The sequence below is a fragment of the Struthio camelus genome, chromosome 3, assembly GCF_040807025.1.
Source record: "Struthio camelus isolate bStrCam1 chromosome 3, bStrCam1.hap1, whole genome shotgun sequence".
Classification (NCBI taxonomy): Eukaryota; Metazoa; Chordata; class Aves; order Struthioniformes; family Struthionidae; genus Struthio; species Struthio camelus.
The window spans coordinates 36722990-36747567 of record NC_090944.1 but is presented as its reverse complement, the minus strand read 5'-3'; the positions used below and the strand labels follow the sequence as shown (position 1 = coordinate 36747567).

Sequence of the window (24578 nt, the reverse complement as noted above, 5' to 3'; positions counted from 1 at the left end):
ATGAAAGACTGAAATAAATATAAAAAGGTGATTAGCATTTGCCCTAGAAAAAGTTCCTTTAGCATTCCTTTCACCCAATTTTCTCACACGCATTATCTGATATTGCAATAAGAAAAAAAATGAATATATTCATCTCTACTCATAAAAAGGAAAATAACTTAATAAATCTTTGTCTGTGAATTAAATGTAATAAGGTTTTTCTTTGATAAAGGCTCAGATTAATAGCTCCAAAGAGAGAGAGACATTTCAGTATAATTCAGTGATAGGCATTTATAATAAGCAGGGAGGACCACCATAGATGAACTTATATACCATTATTTAAATATTATAACAATTTTTAAAATAAATTTAAGAGTATGTTTGCAAGTGAGGAATTGTATGCATTGCAGTATTTAAGAAATTACCTAAGGCTGCTTTTCCAAAACAGTTTTACTGTGATGTGTCTGTAACAGATATAACAGGCTTGTAACTTTACCAGCTTTTTTGTAGACCTTTATTTGTACATAGATGAAGTTTTTCTCTTTTATACTTACATGGCTCTGTGAATGTGGTGACTGAGTGCCCAAAACTCTTGAATGTACAACAGTCTTGCGATGTGGTCAAGTGCAGCTGGAAAGCAAGGCAATTGTTGTTTTTTTGTCAACGAGCCAGAACTGCAATGTCTATGGCCTATGATTGTCAATGACAGGGGCTTTCGGATACGTTTTAGAATCCTTAGTGCCATTTCAGGTGATTTGTTAAGTTACTTGTCTAAGCTCAGAAAAGAAATCGTTGGAACTGAACATGTGTTTTCCCTTTCTTTCCGTAATCTTTCCCTTTTTTCCCCCTTTCAGTGTAGTCAGTATGTCCATAGCTTCTGATTGTGTTGCTTAGAAATGACAGAAAAGTGTTGAATGGTATTTGTTTCTTTTCTTAGATAAAATTTGCTCAAATACTATAGAGTATCTAATTTTCTATGATAAGATTATCATTATGAAACTTTTGAAAAGTTTAATTTAGATTCTATCATGTTATGTTTCTATAAAAATAATTAAACCAGATTGTAAGAAAAAGCAAATACATTGGTAGGCTTGTGAGACAAACGAATTTGAAGAAAATATATGCTAATGAATCTAGCGTTTTCCAGGGAAAATGATAGCTAAGTATGACCGTTTTTTGCTATTTGCATCCCTCCGCTATGTCTCAGGTTTTTCTCCTGAGAATACAGTTTTCTCCTGTGCCCAATGCATATCATCATCCTCAAGATTACATGGTGCTGCAGTATACCATATATGGAGCAAAACTTTAAGTGTATGCGGAAGCTGGGGTGGAACACAGAAGCTCATATGCTAAATGGAATATCTTATTATAAATGCATTTATTTAAAAGCTGTTTTTTCACATCTAGGTGTAGTTTAAAAATAGATTTTTAGCCTTCAATGTTATCTGTGGCCGTGCTGCAGGGCAGCCCACATCTCTGCTGCAGTGCCACTCTGTAGGTAACAGTGATGCCTGAGCTGGACCGGTTGCTTCTGCACAGATACCTCTCTGTGAGGGCCCTTCTGTCCTGGAGCCAACTTTTCGCCCCAGCCTGCAGCTGCTTGCATTTGTTCTAGAGCCAGTCTTTTTGGGCAGACACGTCAGGAGGGCAGCGCTAGATGCATTGGTCACAAAGCAACAACGTAACAGGTTGAAAGATTCTGAGAAGCAGAATTTTTTTGTTATCTGGTAGTAAGCAGGTATTAGCTTGTATTCTACCAAAAAAAAAAAAAAAAAGAAAAAGTGAAAATTGCGTTACAATACCGAGAAACATCTTTCATGTATACTGCAGAGCAGAATGCAAAATATGATAAATATAGATGCCATATCTCTGGTGAATTTTCCTTTTGGCAAGGGTTTATGTAATACCAGAAGAGAAGGTGTTCAGATCTAAATAAACAGCAAATACAAAACTGATGATGTCCGTTTTTATCATATTATATGTTAAATTGCTGAGCCTGAAACTGTGACAATATTGTTATATATATCTGGTTACAATTCAAAAGATGATTTATAATAAATTAATTGCAACACTTGCTTAGTCTTGTGCACCTCATTCCTGAATCCTTCCTATACTATGTAGTTTAAAAAGAGGGGGAGACACTTGAGAATGAATATATCTGTACTTGGTACTCTGTTTAAGCCTTTTTTGTAAGTGATTTTACTATCCTTCTTTACTGTCTATCATTTCCTCAATCATCTTTCCTTTTATATCCAATCTCATTCGGAAAAGACAAACCCCACAACAGGCTGTCTTTATACCTGATGCATCCCTGCCAATATAATTTAGAATAACAGCTTTTTTTAACTTTCGTATTGGAAAAGTGCTTTTGTGAATTTATTCGACTTGTCTTCTATTTTGATTTTGTTCCAAAGATATTATTTTAGCCTATTTGATATGTTTCTTCCCATTCCGTTCCATCTTTCTTTTCTGCTTATTTATTTCTATATTTGCATATTAAATGCATTCATTCTCACTTGATGTTTGGTGTAAACTTCAGGAAGCTAATTGTAAAATTTTCCAGTATTTCTGGTTTCTTGTGACAGTTTGGACACTGAACTGGAAATTCAATAGCAGTATCTTTTCATGTTATTTTTCTCTGGCTTATTGAATATAAAATGACAAAACCCATAATGTAACGACTGCCTTATTTTTGTTGCTGCTAAACGCAAAACTCCTGCTTTCACCTGACCGGTCTGATATGATTTCCCGGGCTCACAGAAGCTGAGGCAAGAGAAGAGGTTCTCTCTGGTTCTCTTTCTTGGTTTATTTTTGGTATTTTCACTGCTCTGGCATACGGCAGCTTTTCATAATGATCTTACAGATCTTCAGCATAAAGCCTGCAAAGTCTTGCTGTTTTGAACGGAGGCAGTAAGGGACAGCAGCACATTACCTGAGCGCGAGAAGGTCTGCAGTAAGGAATTAACGCCGCGATGGGAAGCTGGCTTCAGCATTGCAGAGCCGGGGGCAGAGGACGTGGGAAGGGGGCCCTGCCACGTAACCCGGCCTAGAGCAGGCACAGTACAGCCTGGCTGTCTGCAAGGCAGTTGGACCTGTTCCCTGCTGAGCAGGTTCCCTGCGATGTAACTGGTTTACAATTCAAAGCTGTCTTCTTACATCAGATGGATGAGAATTTAGATATTATGCAGCACAGTTTTTTCCCCAGAAGGAAGGGGCTCCCTAGAGTGAAGTGTGGAAAAGGGGAGCCCTCGCGTGCCTGCTTATTCTCCTTTAATTTTTGCCCATATCGTTACTTTGGTTATCCATAAATCTTCCATACTGAAGCTAATTTAGATTATAGCAGGTTCAAGCATATTTCAAGTACCTTTGATTCCAACAGTGAAAATTGCTTGTGCATTTTACAGTGCTATTAAACACCATCCTCCCAGCATATTTTGTTTTATTTTTCCTTAGTATACAAAAAAGCCTTGACTCTGGGGAGAATGTGCTATGCTGTTTAGTTTGTGTTAGTCAGATTTCCGTGCAGCAGAGCATGAGAAATACAGTTGTTTTCTGCCTTGACCTCTGGCTAAGGGGAATTCTGGAGGCACTGGTATCTCTAACAACCAAGCGCTGACGGCGGCCTGAGGCTTCTCAGATGGGTTTCTCTGCCTGATCCTATGTCACTGGTTTCGCCTCTGCTGAGGAGCTGTGTCAGGCAGTGCTGCTAGGTGATGCTCCTCGAACAGTGCTAGGCGGAAAATATACCATTTTGTTCTTGTTAGAATATCAGCAATTTGTGCTATCCCGTTTTTTCTGAGCCTCCAGAAATCTGCCTGGACACTGGCCATAGTCGAACTGGTGGATCCAAGACAGTTTGGGCGTTGCTAGACGTGGCTGTGCGCCCCCCTGCGCGCAGCCCCGTCGTTGGTGTGCAGCAGGTCCCGAGGGCGGGAGTCCACATCCCCCTCCCCATGCTTTGCTTTCCGTAATGAAAGGATCAAGGGATCTAGACTGGAAGCCAGCTTGTTCTGGTCAAATCCTTATTCTGGAAAAATGGAGGACCAAGGACACAGGTCATGCTGCCATGCACATGATTTTTCTGTCTAGGCACACTGTTGCTGTGATGAATCATCCTCCCGCTCCCAGGATTTTATAGCTAGGTCTGCGGTGACTAAATCGAAGAGATTCTCTATTGTCAGACTTAGCATCAGACCCAGGTTATTTCTAGATTTTACTATGTATTAGTAGCATTATTAATACCATTTCTACTCAATGTTTGTAATGGACTTAGTGCTCACCAGGGCAGACCTTACTCCAAGGACAGCTCGTGTTGTCTTTACTATGTATTGCAATAAATCAAGGGAATACTACTTTTCCTTTAAAAATTAATAATTCATGTGTCCTATATGAAGTTCAGTCCTAAAGTACTGTATAAGATCAACTGGTACAGATTATTGCCTAATAGTATTTTAAAAAGGTCTAAAATGATTCAGATACCGTCAAAGAAAGGACACTCGACCAAGCTGCAGCAAGATATTTGCTTGCCCAGACTTCTCATCCTTCATTGCTCTTTCGAGTCTCCTCAGGGCAAGCACCATCTTTTGTTTACTGTGCCACATGGGACCGGGAAAGTAAAGCTGCAGCAGGGCTGGATGAGACAGGCACACCAAATGAGAGTGAAAAGTCTGAATTTTGCTGGCTTCTGTTGCCAGTCCTGTTACCCTTGACAAGAGGCAGCAAACCTATAGCACTGAGTTAGTAGGAGGCATTACTGGTCCCACCTGGCATGGTTAAAAAAAAAGCAAAAAAGATGCATAGGCACTGCATACAAATTGTTAGCTTCATCTGCTTTAATGCAGGAGTTAGCGAAATGCTGTGCTCTGTCTTGTGCAGCTCTTACTAGACAGATACTCCAACCTTAAGAGTGATTAGTGATCTTAGTAGCAATCCAATTCTCAACGAACAGCGGGAGGGCGGCGGAGGCAGTCATGCGTCTGCTCCCTTCAAGCCAGTGGTTTTTCCCAGGGGTTAATAGGCCATATCACATGGCTTCCCTCCTCGGAGTCGCTGTAAACATCCACTGCAAATCGTCAAGATTTCTGTAGGAGTAGGTGCTATTCACCTTCCCTGTATGATCTCTGTTTATATTACCGATTCCCTTATGTATGCCCTTCAAGTGACAGCTATTAGCACAAGTCTCTGGTAGCTAGGATTTGCTCAGAATTAAATTTGGGGACAGGGAGCTGTCAGCTAAGTGACTTCTGCAGCCTCCTAAACATCATTTGAATGAATTACAAACCATGGCATCTGTTTGTTTTTGGGCCTGCAAGCAGGAGGGGTGGAACAAACCTGGGCAAATGTCTGCAATTTAATATGGATTTTTGAAAGTTTTTCAACCATCATGCACTCCAGTTTCACCGTGGTTATTTCGTATGGCTAACAACACTTCCATATAAATTGGAATAATCTTCTTATCTGTTAAAGGCCCTCCTTAGTATGAAAAAATTTAATTAAATTGAAAATACAATTAAACGAGGCTTGTTTTGCCCTGTTGTAGCAAAGAGTGAAATACCTGGATTGAAGTTTCATGGCAGTTGCCTATGCGCAATTTACATTCTGGGCATTGGCAGCTTCTCGTCAGATGCTGAGGAGCGAGATGCCGCCCCTCCCTTCCCCGCTGCTTGTAGAGTGCAGTGCCCCATGCTGATGATGCCAGGCAGATTTAATTGTGCATGCTCAAAGAGAAAAATGACATCCACGCTTGGGTTAGTGCTCTCTGTGGCAAGCTGACAAATCCCCCAGCTGTCAACTAACCTCAAAGGCAAGTGTGCGTGGCTCTAGCTTATGTCTGTTTGCATTCTGCCCATAGGCGTTTCTAAGCTGAAACCCGTATTGGTTGCAACACGTTTACTGTTACTGAGAGAAATGTATGGTCTGTTCTATGTGGTTCAATCTTTAATGGTGATCCGCACAATTAAAGTTTAATTTTAGAGAGACTATAAGCAGGTAAAGGCAACTATTTTTTGCATATGTGGCAAATGAAAGGGCAAAATGTTTATGGCTACGGATTTGGCTAAATTGCTAATTGCTTGGAGAAAATCACATTTCTTTCTTGGGCTTAGAGAGATTATATTGATGTTTTTATGTATTTATTGGGGGTACCGTCTGCCAGAGAACTGCACGAATGCAAAATGGCCTTAGTAAGTGCCGATATATATGGGAAAATGCAAAGAGGCATGTGCTGCTAATGAAGTATTGGAGTCACAGAGGAGAACTTCTGGCAGAAGAATTGTCACTTCTGGTGAACTGCAGGCTGTCCATCTAAACCTATCATTACCTGGCACCTATGATCCAGTGGAATAATCAAACCAATCTGTGAACGGGCAAAAAGCCATCCTAACAGATGGCTTTGAGTGTAGGTAACCAGAAAACCATGCATATACATTAAATATGGATTCAGAAAACGTGGATCTTATCTAGGAACATCAAAACAGCTGTCTTTTTTGCACTTCTCTGTATATTGTTAAGAACATATGCCATACCCATCAGACACCCACATAAGATGGGCTAGAGCCAGCTCCCACGGTTCTGCTGAGCTTTTTATGAGTTGCTTGGTTGAGCATGGTCTCAGCTGCGGATTAATCTCCTATTTTACAGTGAACTTTGGATTTGTATTAGAGAGACAAAGAATGAAGTTTGAGGACAGAATTCCATCCACAGAATTTGCATGCTTAGCTGAGGCACTACCTCACCCAAATTTTGGAGTCGGAGAAGGCTTTCCAACCCAGCTGGTACGATTGTCTAAGTTTTTTAAATAGGTGGTAGAGAGTGAGAGGCTTTAGACACCTGCAGAAGAAGATCCAATACCTTTACATTTTGAATCCATTAGAATCTTAGAACTGGATTTTAGAATCTAAGGAAATAACAGGAAATGCTAAATGCCTCTGTCGAATCGGGATTTAGTTCACCAAGCTCTCTTGTGATACTGAGCAGGCAGTGCTAGGCTTCTTTTTTGTGACAGATACTTAAAGCAGTCAGCTAGAAAGTGGGAATTCCTGTGTTCTTGGCCTCTTCAGTATAATAAAGAGCAGATCCTGACCCCATGATTCGGGGTGAGTACTTCTCACCATGTAGCTGAAGCTGAGTCATCTCACAGCCAGCTGCCAGGAGGCCAAAGAGAGGAAAAAGAAGCAGGACTCTAGGGAGTTCTTCACGACCAGTTATTTTCACAAGCTTAATGCTTCCCCATGTACACAGCGGGGAAACATACACACATGAGGATAATGTCTCTTGTAGTGTCCAAAATTAGTTAGTATATATCCAAAAACAAAAAATGGGCTATATTCACATCCCTTAACTCCACCTAAGTCACTGGGTCCTCTGTGTCCCACTAGCTGGCTATGGGCTTTCTGAAGCATCTGTTCGATAGAAAATTGTAGGCTATTTGGAATTTAAGCTGCCTGAATATAGCCCCAAGGCAGCAACGTCAGGATTTAGGGGAGATATTTTAGCTTCAACGCATCTCTGCAAGCACACAGAGCCCTCAAGCTCTTTTACTGATGCTGGAAGCTGTGCAGGATGTAGAAATGCCAAGGGAGTTCAAATCCATCTCCTGTTTCCTTTCTGGTACATGCTCGGCTGAGCACAGGAGCAGAAGAACACAGAATGGGGCATAAGTATGTACGTGAATATGGTGCTCTCTGTCGGCAGCAGGCAGTTTCAAAGAATATATTTGCCTCAGAAAGAGTTCAGACAGTGCAGATGACAGAGATTTTCAGGAATGTAGGACCAGATTTCTGTTCTTGGCTGTGCACATTTGTTGTGAGGACATGACAGCTTTTCACCATCACAGTTGACTCCTGACTGTAGGATCTGTCTTACGTATTCTTTGAAGACCCTTTACGTGGGGAAGCACTTTAAGAATTATGCACGAAGTAACCATGACAAAAGCATGCATTTTTGCGACCGCTTTTTTGCGCAGCTAAAATCAAGGAGAGTTTGGTCGCTTAAACAGAAAATGCTAGCAGATAGTTGTTTGGTCATAGTATTAAGATACTTGTATATTGTCCTTTAGCAGATAGTTGTTTGGTCATAGTATTAAGATACCTGTATATTGTCCTCACTGTAGCAACATGAAGGATATGCTGCATGGAGGATAGTCTGCTCCTCACAGCTAGCTTAATTGTATGAGGAGTGTGAGTAGGCTATGAAGTGTGGTCTGTATGAGGGACCAAGCGCTATTTATGCTATATCATGATTATGATTTTAAGTTTGATTTGAGTAAATCTGCATTCTTGAGTTAGCTTTTGTTCACCCTAGTTACTCTTCCTCTAAAGGATGGAGATAGAATGAAATTCAGCTGTCACTGATAAAAGTAATAATTTTTATTAATAGTGCACATCTTTCATGCACATGGAAAGAACTTACGCGTACAAAACACATTTGGCCAGGAGATCACAACCCTTAAGGGATGCATTTATCCTTGACTTCTCTGAGCCTTTGTTATGCTAATAATAGATAGATATTCCTGAAATCCATTGCCTCTGTCTATGTCTTGCCCTTTGATTTCTTTATTAACACTCCTCCCATCTCACTGTGTGTTCTTGTTAATTCAGATCAGGTTTTGCAGCTTGCATCATACTTAGCCATCTTTTACAAAAATGGCTACTTGAGTTTTCTAGCTTATGTGCATTCTCATCTTTGCTGTACTTTTCTGTCATTACTGCCCTGGGTGAGCTGCCACTAGTCTGATTTTGATACTAACAGAAGGTTTCCTTTGTTCCTAAAATAGTCAAGGCAACTGACCCAATTAACCATTCCCAACCCTCATTAATAAACATTGTTGTGGTAGTTTGGGATAAATGTGTTCATGTACACTAGAATACTGAATATTTTATCTGAAAATGTAATTTATTTTCAGGCACTTACATAAACATCCTGAATTATGATGGCCCTGGGTGCCACTGACTTTGCTAAGATTGTAAATCCTTGGCATTTCTATAGTCAAGATAGATGTTTAGGGGAATAGTTGTGGGTGTGGGTGGTTAGCTCCCCCACAGTGGCTGTTTGCAAACATTGTCCATCACGGTATGAGTAGACAGCACCCTTAGTATCATCATTACCTGCAAAAGCTGTTTGTAGCTAGTAATGCATTTAAGGAAACAAACAATGTGGATTTAAGAGCAGAATGTACAGGTTAATGTAGATTATCAGCTATGAGGCTTCTAAATTAGAGAAAAACTAGTAAGTACAGAACAAAACAGATTACTCGTGAGTTTATTTTAATATGAGAAGTGAGCGCTTTTTTCTGAAACACTATTACTGCAGTGTGCAACTGCTTCATTATACTTTGTTCATTACAGGTATGTCTTGCAACATCTTGTGCTCTCTCTGGGGACTAGATATATTTGAAACATCAGCAGCATAATTTTGCTCAAGTGCTCGGCTCTGAACTCAGCTACAATTAAATATTCAGCAGTGTTCTCTGTCTCTAGCTAGACTGATGTAGTAGTTATGAAAGATTAATTCAGTGTTATGTTTCTGTTTAATGAAAGAGTTGAAGTAAGTATTCCTGTTAAAAATTACAGATTTCAGGTTTAGAATATTATAATTTTCATTATGATTTTTAAAAGACATATAAGGAAAATGAGCTATATAGAGTTACAATTTTTACTGAGATCTTTCTCTTTCAGGATACCATTCCCAGCATCTTAATTACAGTCCTTCATGTACTTTGTTGTTTTTTCCTTACCGTTTCAAAATACATTGTACATATTTCTCAACTGGGCATGCAGTGAGTGACCTGCAGAAAAGCAAAGGGCATTGCATAACAGACTAGTGCAGATTTACAGATCTTGCTGTATTTTGTAAATGTTATAAATATTATATTATTGGTCAATATTAATATTTTAAATGATATGCAGATCTGAATAAGGAATAGCAGCTATGAGGCAATTTATTGAAGTTCATTTATTCGGGAATGTTCCAAAGGCAGGACATTAAAGCAGAACACAGAAAGTTCCAACTTCTGTACCGTGCAGTTTTTTTTTAATATATATCTTTCTTTTACAAAACTTACTTGCATTATTTATGAAGCTCACTCCTAGCATTGGTGTATAATCTGAAGGGTAAGCTCAGCTGGCAAGTTTAGAGTCATAATCCTTTCAAAGCCAGGCGTGAATAACAGATAATATTAATCAAGGCACAATAAACGACACGTATTTGGGTATTGCTGTAAATATGACCTGATTGATTCTATCTGTTTTTACTGTGTGTTTTACAGAGCTCATTGATTTAGGAGGGTATCTTTGGCATAGTATCATTAATGTCAGAACAACAGAAAAATATGCAAAAAGATTTGGGGATCGGTGTGAACTGAAAGCTGTTATCTGGTTTATTAGTGAGTTGCGGATTTATTTTTAATTATGGCTGTGCTACAATTATCATTTGTAGTATTGTCAACTGTTCAACACGAGTTCTAGGCTTAGTTTGATTTGTTTCACAAATTAGGTTTACCGAATGGCCCTCCCTTCCAACAATAGCTTCTGTTCAGCAGGGGGATCTATAAACAGGGGGACCCTGGGCACAAAGGAAGGTGGATGGGAACTTCACAAAATCACTGAAATGTCAGCTGCAAGGCCCTCTGGACATCGTCTAGTTCAATCTCGCAGTCTTAGCACTTCTGCCAACACTAGGTCAGAGTCTAGTCGAGTCTTGAAAACTTCCAAGGATGGCATCTCCGCCACCTCTGTTTGTAACCTGTTCCAGAGTTACGCTGTCATCCTAGCGAAGGACTTCGTCCTCATGTGCAGCCTGGTTCTCCTAAGTCACATGCTGTGGTTACCATCCCATGTCGTTCAGGCTGCCACTACCAAGGCGTCATCTTTGTAGCTTCCCATCAAGTAATTGTAGGTAGCGATCAGATCACTTCTTCATCTCATCTTCAACAGACTAAACAAGCCTACCTCCATCAGCCTCTCCCCGCAACTCATATGCTGTGGGCCCCAGCCGTCTTGGTAGTCCTCTGCTGGACCCTCTTCAGCTGGACCCTCCACATGCCTCTTGAATCTGGGGGCCAAAATTGGAGAAAAAATGCTAGGTGAGACCTAACCAGCACTGAGTAAAGAGGATAATAACTTCCCTCAGTCTGTGGGCTGCACTCCTCCTAATGTAGCCCAATATGAAATTTATCTTGTTCCCAAATGAGAGCACCTTGTTCGCTCATATTCAACCAGGCATCCACTGGGTCATTTCAGCAGCGCTCCTACCCTGTCTGCGACTTCCCAGCCCGTACAAGGGCATAGAGTCGGTTATTCCAGGTCTGGTGCAACACTCTACACTTCTCCTTGGTGATCTGCAAGAGGCTGCTCTTGGCCCAGTCCTCCAGCTGCTCAGCGTCCCCAGAGGTTGCACCTCTGCTGGTCAACATGTCAGCCACCTACCTGTAGCATCATCTACAAATTTCTGAAGTCCACTTTGCTGATAGAGGAAGTGTATAATATATCTGACTTCAGAAAGTTGAGAAGGATAAGGAATGAGCGAGGCCCTTGTTACATCCTTCCATTTGCCTGGTCTGTAATTTGCCTGAAAAGGAGTGTCACTTGTAATGCATGCCGGCCATTCATCCATCTGAGAAGCAGCAGACACTCTAGTGTTTTCAGATTCTTGAATGCCAGTCAATCGCAGTTGCCTGTTGAAGGATGGAAAAACTGAAGGGCTGAAATTCAATAATCCTTTCTGTTTTGAAACACTAATTAGCTGTTGCACAGTTCTACTGTCAGAGAGCCAGCTACTGCAGTGGGCTCTTATTACCATGATCAGGAGGCAAAGAGCTGAATACAAAAGAAGAAAACTAAAGAAAAAGGGAATTCCGATTGAGACACAGATTATAAAATAAGTATAAATTGTATAACGTTATGTATTTTGTATCAATAAGAAAAGGAAATTCCTCTGATCTTCTGTTTACTGAGCCAGGAGAAGCTTGCCATTCTGTAGAGCTGATACCATGCAGTCATACAGTAGACCTATTTTATATCATTTAACAATGTTACATGGCAAGGATGGTACTGTTACTTATGAGTCCTAAAGAAAGAACTGCTTTTAGAAATTGTTTAGTGGATATATAGAATAAACTAAAAGCTACATTCAGTGATGATAACATTCAGTAGTAAGTGATACTAATGTAGAGTTTAACTTCATAACAGTATAATCATTGGTATGTTATGATTAAATCATCCAGTTAAAAGAAGCCAGTTTAAATTTTCCACGCCAAGGTGCGGTCTCAGGAGGAATCTGTGTTTGGAGTGCATAAAGGTAGCCAGGGATGTCTGCCAAAAAATATAAAATATTTATAAAATGCATTTTTTGGTCCACTTTCAAGCTGTTTGAGGTTGGCACCTTTTTTAACGTGAAAGTCCATTTGCATCTTGTTTCCAGATACGTTTTTGGTGTCTGCTTTGTGTGTGTGCCTCGTGTGTTTTAGTTTGTGTGTATGTCTATCTTCTTTATGGCCACCTTAATATACACATAACTTTGTCTTTCCACACATTATAGGTAGGTGTCCAGTCCTTGAACACCTCAATTTCATATCTCATTTCTGCATACAAAAATATGATTTCTCAGTGTACAGGTGATAGAGCGATTCATCCAAACAAGATCCACATAGAAAGGTGGGAAATGCCAAACTGTAGTCCTGTTTGGGGTGGTTTAGCAGCTCAGCCAACCTATTGACAAAGTTTCAGTGAGTTTCACCTGTTTCATTTCAGGATTATAATGATGAAATTCGTCAGGAGCAGCTGAGAGAACTGTCGTATTTGAATGGCTCTGAGGATTCAGCGCGTGGACGGGGCATTCGAGGAAGAGGAATCCGCGTGCCACCTGCCGCTCCTTCAAGGTGTGTTAGCATGAGCTGTTCTGCTGCTTGCTTTGGAAAGTGTAACCACTGGCAAAAGAAGCATAGTTTGAATAAAAGAAAATCACATACATGCCATGGTCAGTGAAACAAAATGTTTTTCTTCCGAGAAACTGTCTGATCTATATTGTTCCAGGTCCTCTAATGTACAATTCACAGGCTATAGTAGCTTATATACCACAAATATCAGACTGCAAATCAGATCAGATTATGAAGTCAGTGAAAGGCTCTCTGTAGGAAAGAATATGCTATGCTGGCACAGAATCAGTCTTTTTGTGGGTACCATAAAATTATTGGTCAATACGAGAGCATTCTATGCTACAATCAGAAAAGTTTACATAGCTGGGAAGACACTTTATTTGCCAAACAGTTACGTATTTGCTGGGTATATTATATGCATAATATCTATTTTATTATACATATTGCATTATATATTATTTTTTCTGCGTGTTATCAATTCTATATGAATTACACTGACATTACCTAAAAATGTTGGTGTATTAATTTATTTCCTGAATTCCTCCAAGTACTTTTTCATTTATTGGCAACAGATAGCTCTATCTTTGTTCTTAAGGCCTATATATAATCTTAATAATCTTAATCTTATATAACCTTAATGCTCTCTTTCAGACTCATTGTTCACTGTGAACCCTTGAGAAATTAGTTGCCTAAGGCATCTAAGCTATCCTGTTACTTCTAGGCCTCCACAGAGATCATTTCAAGATGAGTCCTAAGGAATCAACTTTTATTTTGGAGGAGAGAGAATAGGCAGCTTCCTTGTTCTATACAAGATGGAGGGGTTGTTCTTCAGTAATTAAATTGGATGATCTTGCCTATGCCCTTTTTCTTCCCAGAGGTGTCTATCATGTCTCCCTTCAGTTCTTCTTGAATTAAATCATAATTTTTTATCTGTATTGTGAGGCACATGCAGAGAATTTTTTACACTTGGCATTCCTGACCATCTAAATGTTTATCTTCCACTGCAAGTCTTTTTGGGTTCAGAAACCAGTCTTCCTTAGACCTAAGATCTTTGAAGAGCTTGACTTAATAGATATGTTCAGAATATCACTGCAACAGACTGGCAGCTTTTGAATTATCTTCAAAGCATACTCAGTGGAGTGTTGGCCCCTATTTGTAGCAAAATACCCCACTGGTTCAATCAGTTGCATTGAAAGTAGAATTTTGGATGCTTGCCCTCCCTATAACTCCAAAATCCCAGGAGAAGGTTTTAAAGACATTCTGTTGAAGCTGGGCCAATGTGCAGCTACAAGAACAAGAATTATGGGATTGAAAAATTAAAAATGTTAGGAGGGGATGCTATCCCTGGGCACCATTCCTCCCAGCTGATTTCCCTGCTCACTAGGATTAACGTATAAGCCTCCCAAAAAGGCAGTTCCTTGAGGTGTAACTCTAAAAATATTGCAAATGAAATATTTAGTTAAATATATTAGCATAAAATTGTCTACTTGTAGTAAAATAATGAACATCAAAAGCTATGGGTTTGACTTTCTCAATAGTGAACCAACAGCCGCTCACCCTATGAGGGAAAGGAGTTCTGTTTACAGCTCTGGACCGGGCTCTTAAGTGATGTCAGTCATGTCACTCAAGATCACATGGGGCATTTGCACAGTGTTTAAAAAGCACAGCACACTCAAGAGCATAAAGGTCTGAAGGAAAACTCAAAGCTTGCTTCCCTGGTCTATCCCTTTCTAATTCAGGATGTTGTACAAATACAAGACCCTGGCTGTAACCTGTAACAGCTTCTCCTTCCGACACACTGATTAGTACAACATGACGGGTATAAGTTAGAAGAATGGGAGGACGCTGAACTTCTCTGTGCTTATCTCTAATCACTCATCTCTCTGCACAGTGGGGGAAGCAGAATCGCATGCTACCCTCCTTTCTGCTGCACTGAATTCGATAAGAAGGAAAGTGCTTGCTCTCCCTTGGTGCCGTTTCTCTGCTTTGCCTTGCCATGTACATTTCTGCCTTCTACCATACTCTTCTGCTGATCAGTTCCTCCCACCCACCAATAAAAAGGAGGATGTGAAAGATGACTGCTCCTGTAGTTGGAGATCAGGAGATGAAAGCCCTCGCTCTCTTCTTGCTCTAGCGCTACTTTAGAGTAACTCCATAGAACTGAACGACATTGATCCAGACTTTCACTACTACGAGCAACAAGAGAAGAAGGTTTAAAAGCCACTGGATGGCTTAGAAATAATGCCTTTCCATAATACAATTCCTCCTGAGATAGTGCCTAAAAGCACCCAACGTTGTAGCTGCCAAAACCCCAGTTACACGTTTTCTAAACAGTAGTAAAAAAAACACGAGCCTTTAAAATGGGGTAACGCCTACGTGTCCTTGCTTCATGTACATGCCAAAGTACTAATTTCTTTTTATTCTCGCTAGGGGACGTGGGGGTGCTATTCCTCCGCCCCCACCTGGACGAGGTGCCCAAGCACCCAGAGGAGCTCCAGTGACGCGTGGAGCGCTCCCGGTCCCTCCAGTAGCGAGGGGCGTTCCCACCCCACGGGCACGGGGTGCTCCGGCTGTCCCTGGCTACAGACCACCCCCACCACCTGCACATGAGGCTTACGAAGAATATGTAAGTAACTGCATGCATTAATAGTAGATGTCAGACCCAGTTGTATGGCTAACTTCAAGTACTTCTAAATTTGAAGATTCTAGTCTAGTAATTCCTCTCTTTCTATGACATACCTCATACTGGTAAACCAGAGCCTGAGTGATGTAATGTCTGCACACCTGTGTTTTAGGTAATGTGGGTTCCTGTAGTTTTTCACAGCTTAGTTTTGGATATGAGAAGGTCATGCTGATTAGCCCTTAGTACATCACAAATGAGCAATATAGATACTCTAAAGACTGTATTATAGCTAAAAGGCATTACTTACTCTAGGCAAGCTCTTAGGAAGAGTAAATTATGTCCTTTGTGAGAAAAAATGGGGTTTTTTTTCTTCTTCTGAATCCTTTTTATGACATATAAATAGATATATTTGTATATTTACTTGCATTCAAAATTAAGTGCGTTGTTAGATGCATAACAGAAATAGAAATTCAGGTAATTTTCATGAAAATTGATACAATGATGCATATTTAGCAAGGAGTATTACTAACTGTCACCTTTTCTTATGAAGTGTTATAAATAATTGGGCTGTAAACATCAAAGCTTTCAAGTGATCCTCATTAATGTTCCCTCCTGGAACTATCACCATAACAACAGATATTCAAGTAGAGGAGAAAGTACCGTGGAATATAATGTCTGACTTTTTCCAACTGTGGCAAGTCTAAGGCTAAGATGAACATCCATCCACTCCATAATCCTAGTTTTAAACTATCATTAGGAGAACCGTTGAGAAGATACAGGTTTTATTCAATTAGAGGTTTTCCTGGAATAGAAGAAAGAAATTGAAAAAGATATATATTCATTGTTGGTAAAGTTTTACCCAACCACCTGTATTTGTAGAATAGAGGTTAGATCATGGCCACTTTAAATCAGGATGAAATTTCTAACATTCAGGTTAAAAGTAAAAGTCCCTTCTTATGTTTAGTGACAAAGACAAAGACGAAGAAAGTTATCACAGTTTTATAACATAATAGTGAGTTTGATAAGGTGACACAAATTGCATTAGTACCAAAAGTTACAACTGAACATCAGGAGCAAAAAGCAGGGAAACAGTCAGTCTCTGTTGTGCCCCTTATCATTATTTACCTTAACACAGTTTCCATCTTTAAAGGAAAAGCCCTGATGAAAAAAGGAATTTAAAAAAAATATAACTGTCCTTTATAGATAGCATATTATCTCTTGGTCTCAAAATGTATGAGATCTTCCTGTTCTGTGCAGAACTGCATCTTCTCCCAATCCACGAGTGACAAATTTCAAAACAGAATCCTTGCAATTTGAGACTAAAATTATAAATGAAGGAAATTTTTTTTCATCTACAGTACTAGTAAATGTCCTAGAGTATTAAGCAGTTTTTAGGGAGTAATTTTTTCTGGTAGACTAATATACAGAAAGCAGGAGGAGAGGTTGAGGCAGCTGGGATATGGAACGTTAGGAAAACCTTCAGCCAGTTCCACATTGTTTTGACATGCTTATACTCTCAGGAACGAAAAAACACACACAAAATTAAAAGGGTCATTTTAGTTCATCATAGATTATTTCTTAAAACAAACAAATGGTTTATCATTTCTATTTTGCGTACTTGTGTAGTAGCAAGAAACATATTCATATGTTTGAAGTGCCCTTGGTCTCTTAGATCCTTTCAACATGTATACTCCACAGCTGAGAATATATGGACTCCCTAAACTGTCCGTCATCCAGCAGTTTGCAATGAAAATCTCTTGCCATTTTGAAGAGAACTATGAGTGTAATCCAAATACTATTTCATCTTGATGTCTTATGGACTGAGATAATAATTAACCCTCTCTTGGTGTGCAGGTGGAATGAAAATTTCAGCGTCATATCAAATAAAGATATAAATTTGTAAATAATATTTTAGGGGAAAGACTTTCAATTTTACATGAAAGAATCAACCCAGTCTTTCTTTCTGAATAAACCACTACGTTACATATCTGACTGGATTCTAACAACAAGTGAATTAAAAAGTATATGCAGAGGAAAGAAATAATGATTACATGAACTTTCCTTGTTTTAAAAAAAGTTCATTGTGAGTGAACTGGGATGGAGCACCTAACAAACAACTGTGCAGCTTCTGGAATCAAAGAGATTGTTTTTGGTTTGTATTTTTGGCTTTGTGGTTTTGGTTCGGTTCGTGCATAGTTTGTAAGGTACTATTCAAAATGACTAACCTTAGTTCAGGGAGACTAATCTGTACAGGCTTCCTTTCTATTTAAGGAGAGGTCTACTAGACCACAGTTCAGAGCAGAAGCTTGAATTGGTCATTATGAACTTTCCTCAGAAGAAACTTCTTTCACAAAGCTGAAGTAAGCCCTTGTCATTATCCTCTGAGACACATTTTAAACCTGTAATCCACAAGCACTGTTGCGCATAAGATGCCCTTAGCTACTGAAAAGTATTCAAAACTGTTCTAAAACTGGCCTTCCGGACGTTGCCTTCTGGTTATTTTACAGCAAACCATATGGTGTTGTTCCACATTATATGCATTACAGATCATACTCGTAATCCTTCCACTAATACTGTACACAAGTTGAGCTGAGTTATTGCCTAACACTTCTTTCCATGCAGAGCAATACATGACAGTATCAGTTGGCAGCAATGGCTCACTTACTAACAGAGTTTTCAGGAGCAATGATTTACCACTGAGCTGTACAGTGCTTTTTTTGTTACTCAAAGAAGAGCCTGAATGGGATGATAGGCAGGGCTGGAATGCCAGCAGCTTCAGTTACAGCTAATGATAAGAGAACTATTTGAGATTTATCAAATGAAATTTGTAAATTAAGTTAATATTCTACATTACATTAGGCAGAAACTTTTTGAGTAGAGGGAACAGTACTGGAATTGCATTTTAATTGCCTCTCTTTGTCTGCTAGACAGCTGATCTACACCTCTGGTAATGTTTCTATATAAGTGTGCCAAGATAGGAGATGGTAAATAAAACTGAGTTCAAACCTTGTTTCAGTCCTTCATCATCACCTTTATTGACAAGGCCAATGGAATGATTGTGTCATTTTTTCATTACAAAAGTTAGGGTTTGTTTGCTTGAACACCCACTTTTATCATCTGCCTGAAATATAGTAAAGAAAATTAACACGGGTGTCATCTTTACAAATTGCGGGGAGACTTCTAGAGTCTTTTCTCAAAAAGAAGAAGCAATTTTAAAAACGAAGGTTTTGTTGGCAGCTTGCGAGAAGGCAAAAAGACAATAGACCTAACCGATTGACATTCATGATTTACACAGCAGGGTGAGGGCAAGAAGTGCTTGAATAGATCCTCCACTGGAAGGAACATCCTATTGAGGCAATAAATCCAGTGGTCAAATAATATATTCTAATCTGAGCATCCAGACGTTTCCACTTGATTAAAGCTAAATATTTGGAGGGTGCTTAGCTCACATATAGGCCAAAAACAGAGTTGCTTTTTGATCATATTTTGCGAGGCATTTGACTCAGGAGCTGTACTTCTGTCTTCTGAATCAGAAACTAGTAATGAGTTGTGTGGTGATATTTTTCTTTACTTTTTTTTAAGAGCTATGGTAAGCCTTGCTAAGAGATCTTATATGAGTCTAGAAGTGATCTAGTGGTTGTCCTCTTGCCCTAAGCTCAAAGAATATTTGCCAGTTACAGTTGCAAAACAGAATAAATTTGAGACTAAAATACCTAATAAATTGAATTTTCACTTGTACTTGCATTTTCATTTCTGGATGAAAAAGAAAGGAGTTCTACATAGGTAGGATGTGATTCTAATGAAATGAGGGGAACTGAGAATTAAAGTTGTACTACCTTAGCCAAAATGAAACACAAAGTTACTCTGCCATATTTCCAGCACAATTAGACATGAGGATGAAATATTGCACTTCTCTGCAATATTTTTAACGTATTAAATATGTAAGACTTTTCCACAACATCTTGTACTGAAAGCCATACTTGTACTGAATATGGATACTTGTATTCATATTAATATGAATACCTAGATGAGTTTATTGTACTTAAAAGAAATATATAATTTGATTACAAGAAATAGGCCAGTCTGTCGAGACACTGGGAAGCTTCTAGGTCCAGGGCAGCTAGGTTAAAGAGCACTTTTAAATGCAAATATTCTTTCTCACCTCTCATTTTACTGATAAAATTGGCCAAATACAGCTTTTAGTTATCTTCTGGAACATGTGAAGAGCAACGCCTTTAGAAAGTCACTGAAAAAGAACTACACAATAAGATAGATTGTGCTTTTAATGTCATGCTGTTCTTTCTCTCATTTCAAGCTCTTTAAAATGAAAGCAAATGTCACAGTCAACTGTTTATTCTAAACTCAATGGCTATTTACATTTTTCAATAGTTTTCAAACAAACCGAAACAACTATGCTCATGTTTATTCAGTAGCAGGCTAAACAATGAAAAGACTGACAATAAGAGGCATTTTGTTACGCTTTAACATTTTAAAAAGAATAATCAACATTCACATGTGGCTATGATCCCAAAATTGTGCTTATGGAGGCTTTGTTTAATATTTTAAGCTGGAACTCTTAGGGCATTTAAAACCATTCTCTTGTCTACTTTGAATGTGGATAGAAACTGCATAAAATGACCTACACTTCTGCTTGATGCCGTGTTTGCACCTATATTAGTGCTTTAATGAATATGTTAAACTAAGGAACTCGTACTTGATTCTGCTACTTTTAAAGTCAATTCCTATAATCCCAATAGGACAGTTTCAGTGAGAGTGAGACCAGGATAACTAGGAGACTTGTTCCAAACCTTCTAATAGGGAAGTTTATTGGATATAATGGCATTCAAAGGGGATACTTTTTTCCCTCTGAATTGATATTTCCAAATTTTAGGGGAGACAGGTTTTTTTTATTCCTGTGTCTCTTTTGGATGAAAGAATCAATGAAAAATATACTGAGGCTGAAGATATTTGAATAAGGCTGAAATTATAAACATGGGAATCTGCATGGCTGAACAACAAATTGATTAAATATGATTGATTACCTATTTATGCCCAAGGCACTTAGATAAAGAGCTAAGCTATATTCAACTTACATCTGCTGTGACTTGAAAAATCAAATTGTATTTTACCATAACAGCAATAAACAGGATAATGGTTATATTATCGGAAAGACTCTGTCAGGCTTTAGAAGAATATTGTGAATGATGGTCTCAGGAAGGTAAAGTGGATTTTTGCATTAGTTATTCAAACTCTGGTGAATTTGCTCTGTTGATGGTATAAATATATTCATTCTGAAAAATCTAGCAACACAAATACAGAATTAAAGTAGTGGCAACTTTTTTATTTTTTCTCTAAGAAGAAAAATCACGGCCAGCATTAAAACTTCAGTATCTAAAAACCTAAAGTTTTAGATTTTTTGCTTACCAGTGCAAAGTCTGGTTTGGGTCATATTCTTACAGATGATAGTCTGAACAAATAAGGCTTACTCCATGAAACCAAAGGGACTGTCCTGAGAGCAATCCATCAATAAATTTCTCACAAGCTGACAGTATGCTCTGAAGTAGACTTTTCTACATCATTTTCTGGATTTGAATGCAATAATCATTTATATTCAATAGATTAAACACTAGTCATAAAATACAAAAAACTGCAACATCTGCTTATAAATGCTCCAGAAAGATTTTGCGAAGCAAAAACTCTACTATCCTCTTCTTCCTGCTGTCCTTATCCTGCAAAAACAATTCTCTCCTTGACATTAGTTATCAAGTTTTCAGTTCAAGATTATTTTCTGTGTTAGACAGAGTTTGAAAGAAAATGCTGATGCAGCTGTATATGTTTTAGGATTATACATGATGTTAATACAACTGCAACCTAATAAATATTTATATTCATTATACACAGATCTAAATGAAGGGCATCTCTCAACTGATCATCCAGCCTTCCTTTAGCCCTTAAATATTCATAGCGTTCGGTCTTATGTTCATAAGATCCTATAAAATATATGTAGAGCATTCTCCATAGATTCAGCATTTGTTTACATCATGCAGTACACCATTTGATCATGAAACAGTTTGATAGCTGAGAAGCCTACTACCCAAAATAGTTTTCTAATTTTATTTGGATATGTCACAGCTTCTCACTTAGCTATTTATCTCACAGAGAACAGTCTTCGTTGGTACAATATTACTCCTTGGGCATTCACTGGCTAAATGTCATCATGTGCCACCCATGTTTTTCATTTTTATGACAGGTTGCAAAGGTGAGATACAAACTTAGTTCGTGTAAAAACTCATACAAATTGAGTGGATTGCTGCTAAAGAATTAGGGCAAGTCTAATTTTATTAGAGTTGTTGAAAGTTAAGTTACTGTGTGATTTCAACTGAGATGGAAGGATAAGGTTTTTTCTTCGAATTTCTTACCCAGATTTAGTCCACTGAGGTGCTAAAATGTTAAATAATTTTAGGCTACAAGGTTCATCATCACTGGTGAGTTCCTGGGGAGCCAGGCACACATATCAATTATGTGGTAATGCGAAAAGCTCACGGCAGACTGCTATTTCTTGCAGACTGGTAAGCACAGAAACTTTATCTGTACCAAACAATCCAAACAATTGCAGACATCTTTAGTCCTGGTTTCAGGAAAGGGTCTGCATGACAAGATGCTATGGCACTTAACAGCATCACATCAGCCTTGCCTCCAGCATGCCAGTCTTACTCCTGTGTATTTCAGTGTAGCCTTGCAGTAAACAACAGATTAGTGACTTTTTATTACAGTAGGTAAACAGAGTGCTCTTTGTATAAGTAGACTTTGAGTATATCTAACAGAGTACTACCATTCTGTGTATTATATTCACTTATTAGGAACCTTTGCTGTATCTAAAACATGAGCTTTATTAATACAGTAAAATACACAGTTCAGGAACCATATTATATTAGATGAAAACCCTTATAAATTCTTCCAAAACAGTATTGTAGTTTTACTGGAATTTTTAGGCCTTCCGACCAGTTTCCTCTAACCATACACATAATGCCTACTAAGGCTAATTGAAAAAGATTTATGTTTGGTACAATAAAAGGCCTGAAAAGTGGACTTATATGCCTATAATTTATTTTCCCTCTTTCTTTATGTTCAGTGCATTTGCAACTGTGAAATTAAGTTATACGCAGGAAGAAAAAGGCTCAAGGTAGGTAAATTGTCCCATGCATTTGGGTGCAGAAGCAGTATGCATATGCTTTCTGGGCATTTAAAAGAGGCTCAGATAGATACCTGTGCCTAGCTTTTCACACACACAGGCATGTATATATATATGCCCTGCGTGTATGTTGGCGGAGACAATGCTGGTTTAAGCTGTGGATGCAGACCGTGCACAGACACTTGGCAGCAATTGCTTCATGTGATGCAGCATGTGAATGTGTAGTGCTATAGGAAGGAGAAGGTATTATGTCTCTGCAATTGCCTTTCCCTTTTCAGTAAATCTTTGTATACAGCTACATACTTACATTCTAATATAAACATGCATATATGTTATCCACAGCTACAGCACAGAAAAATGTAGTCCGTCTCTTCCAGCACATATGTTCTTATGGACTTTATATTATGCAGAGCTCCACTGCAGCCAACAACGTGCATTAGCATAAGGAATCAGTCTGAAAGATCAGAATAATAAAATATTTAAAGCATGTATTTTCCTTTACAAGCCTACAGTTTTGGAAAAAAATGTTTATCTGCTCTCTCTTTAGAGCTACATGGTAGAAATTTGTTTTCCAGTTATCTTCAATAGACCACTGATACAGACACAGGTAATGATTCTCAGTATTGTCTTTATCTGAGCCCAAATTAACTCAGCCTAACTATAGGAGCAGAACTGTGGCTCTGTGTTAGGAAAATAGTCTGCTGAGACACTGAAAAGCTGGTACAGAACTACCCTAGATTAAAGAGCATTTATTGTTCCCCAGTTCTTGTTTTGGAAGAAGCAGTGGACAATAAATTCTTATCCATCTACCCATGATGCTCATTAGTATGTGTAATCTGGCATTATGTCATTTAGGCAGGAATAATCAAATGAAATTTAGGAAAAATATATTTGTCCTCTCTACTTTCTTTTTCTGGGAAATGGTTAAACCTTAATACAATGTATGGTGCATATATCCTGGGACTCTTCAAAGTGGGAGGAAGTAAAGTTACTAGGAAATATTTTAATGAATAGTTCTGCTTGTATAATCTGATGAACTGGATAAAGTACAAAATATTGTTTTCCTTCTTTCACATCTTTAGCAATGTTGATATTAAAGTGACCATTCCATTCATATGAATACCTCATTGTGACCACAAGGTGGGCAAGAGGGGTTTGGATACCGGCAAAGAGAGACACTAAAGGTTCGTGATGAGGGATAAGCAGGATAGATTTTCGTTAAGCAGGATAGATTTAACAGAGGACTTACACCAAGCTGCACGGGGAGCCAGCCCTGGGAACCATACAGAGGGGTCGCTGATGGGAGGCTGCTGGATAGACGGGTCGGACGCCCAGGTGTATCCTATGGGCTCCTTAAATCTGCTAGAACTATTTCCGTATCTCAGCTGTGCTAACCTTGAGTAGCTACTGTCCAGAAGCAGCTGGACGTTGTTGACAGAACGGAATATGCATGCCTGGCCCCGACGGGAATTTGGTCAGCGTGCAGCTTCACACGCTAAACCTGCTACCACGCACTCTGCCAGTCATTGATTCCTCGCCAGCTCTTTGGCAGGCGTTCTCACTACACTCGGGGGCTGATCAATAGGTCAGTGGAGTTCCTAAATATATTCATGTTTGAAACACAGTTCAGTTACATTGTATCAAAGATGCAAACTGAGTGTATCTCTTTAACTGTATCAAAAATATTGAGAAAATAATTGATCTCGTTATGAAATGCAGCACCTGCATTTGGCCTAGAGGGCTCTTAGAAAGTGTAGCAAATCACTAGAAGAGGGAGATGAACTATAATGACTCCAGGACCATACAGTGGAAGACTAGAGATGAAAAATGTTCTTCCTCCATAAAGACTTGATTTTTTCCCTAATGAAATTATGGTTACCTGCATTTTAATAACTTCTACGGTCATTATGAGT

General features: G+C 38.8%; 1 protein-coding gene across 6 annotated transcripts in view; it reads left to right on the top strand.

The window, feature by feature from the left end:
• Window positions 1-24578, top strand: part of KHDRBS2 (KH RNA binding domain containing, signal transduction associated 2) — a 420341-nt gene that overhangs the window by 246032 nt on the left and 149731 nt on the right. For all 6 annotated transcript variants that reach the window (XM_068937467.1, XM_068937468.1, XM_068937466.1 and 3 more), the window contains exons 5-6: window positions 12726-12853; window positions 15281-15476. In XM_068937467.1, coding sequence (XP_068793568.1) covers window positions 12726-12853; window positions 15281-15476 — 324 coding nt within the window. The remainder of the gene's footprint in view (window positions 1-12725; window positions 12854-15280; window positions 15477-24578) is intronic.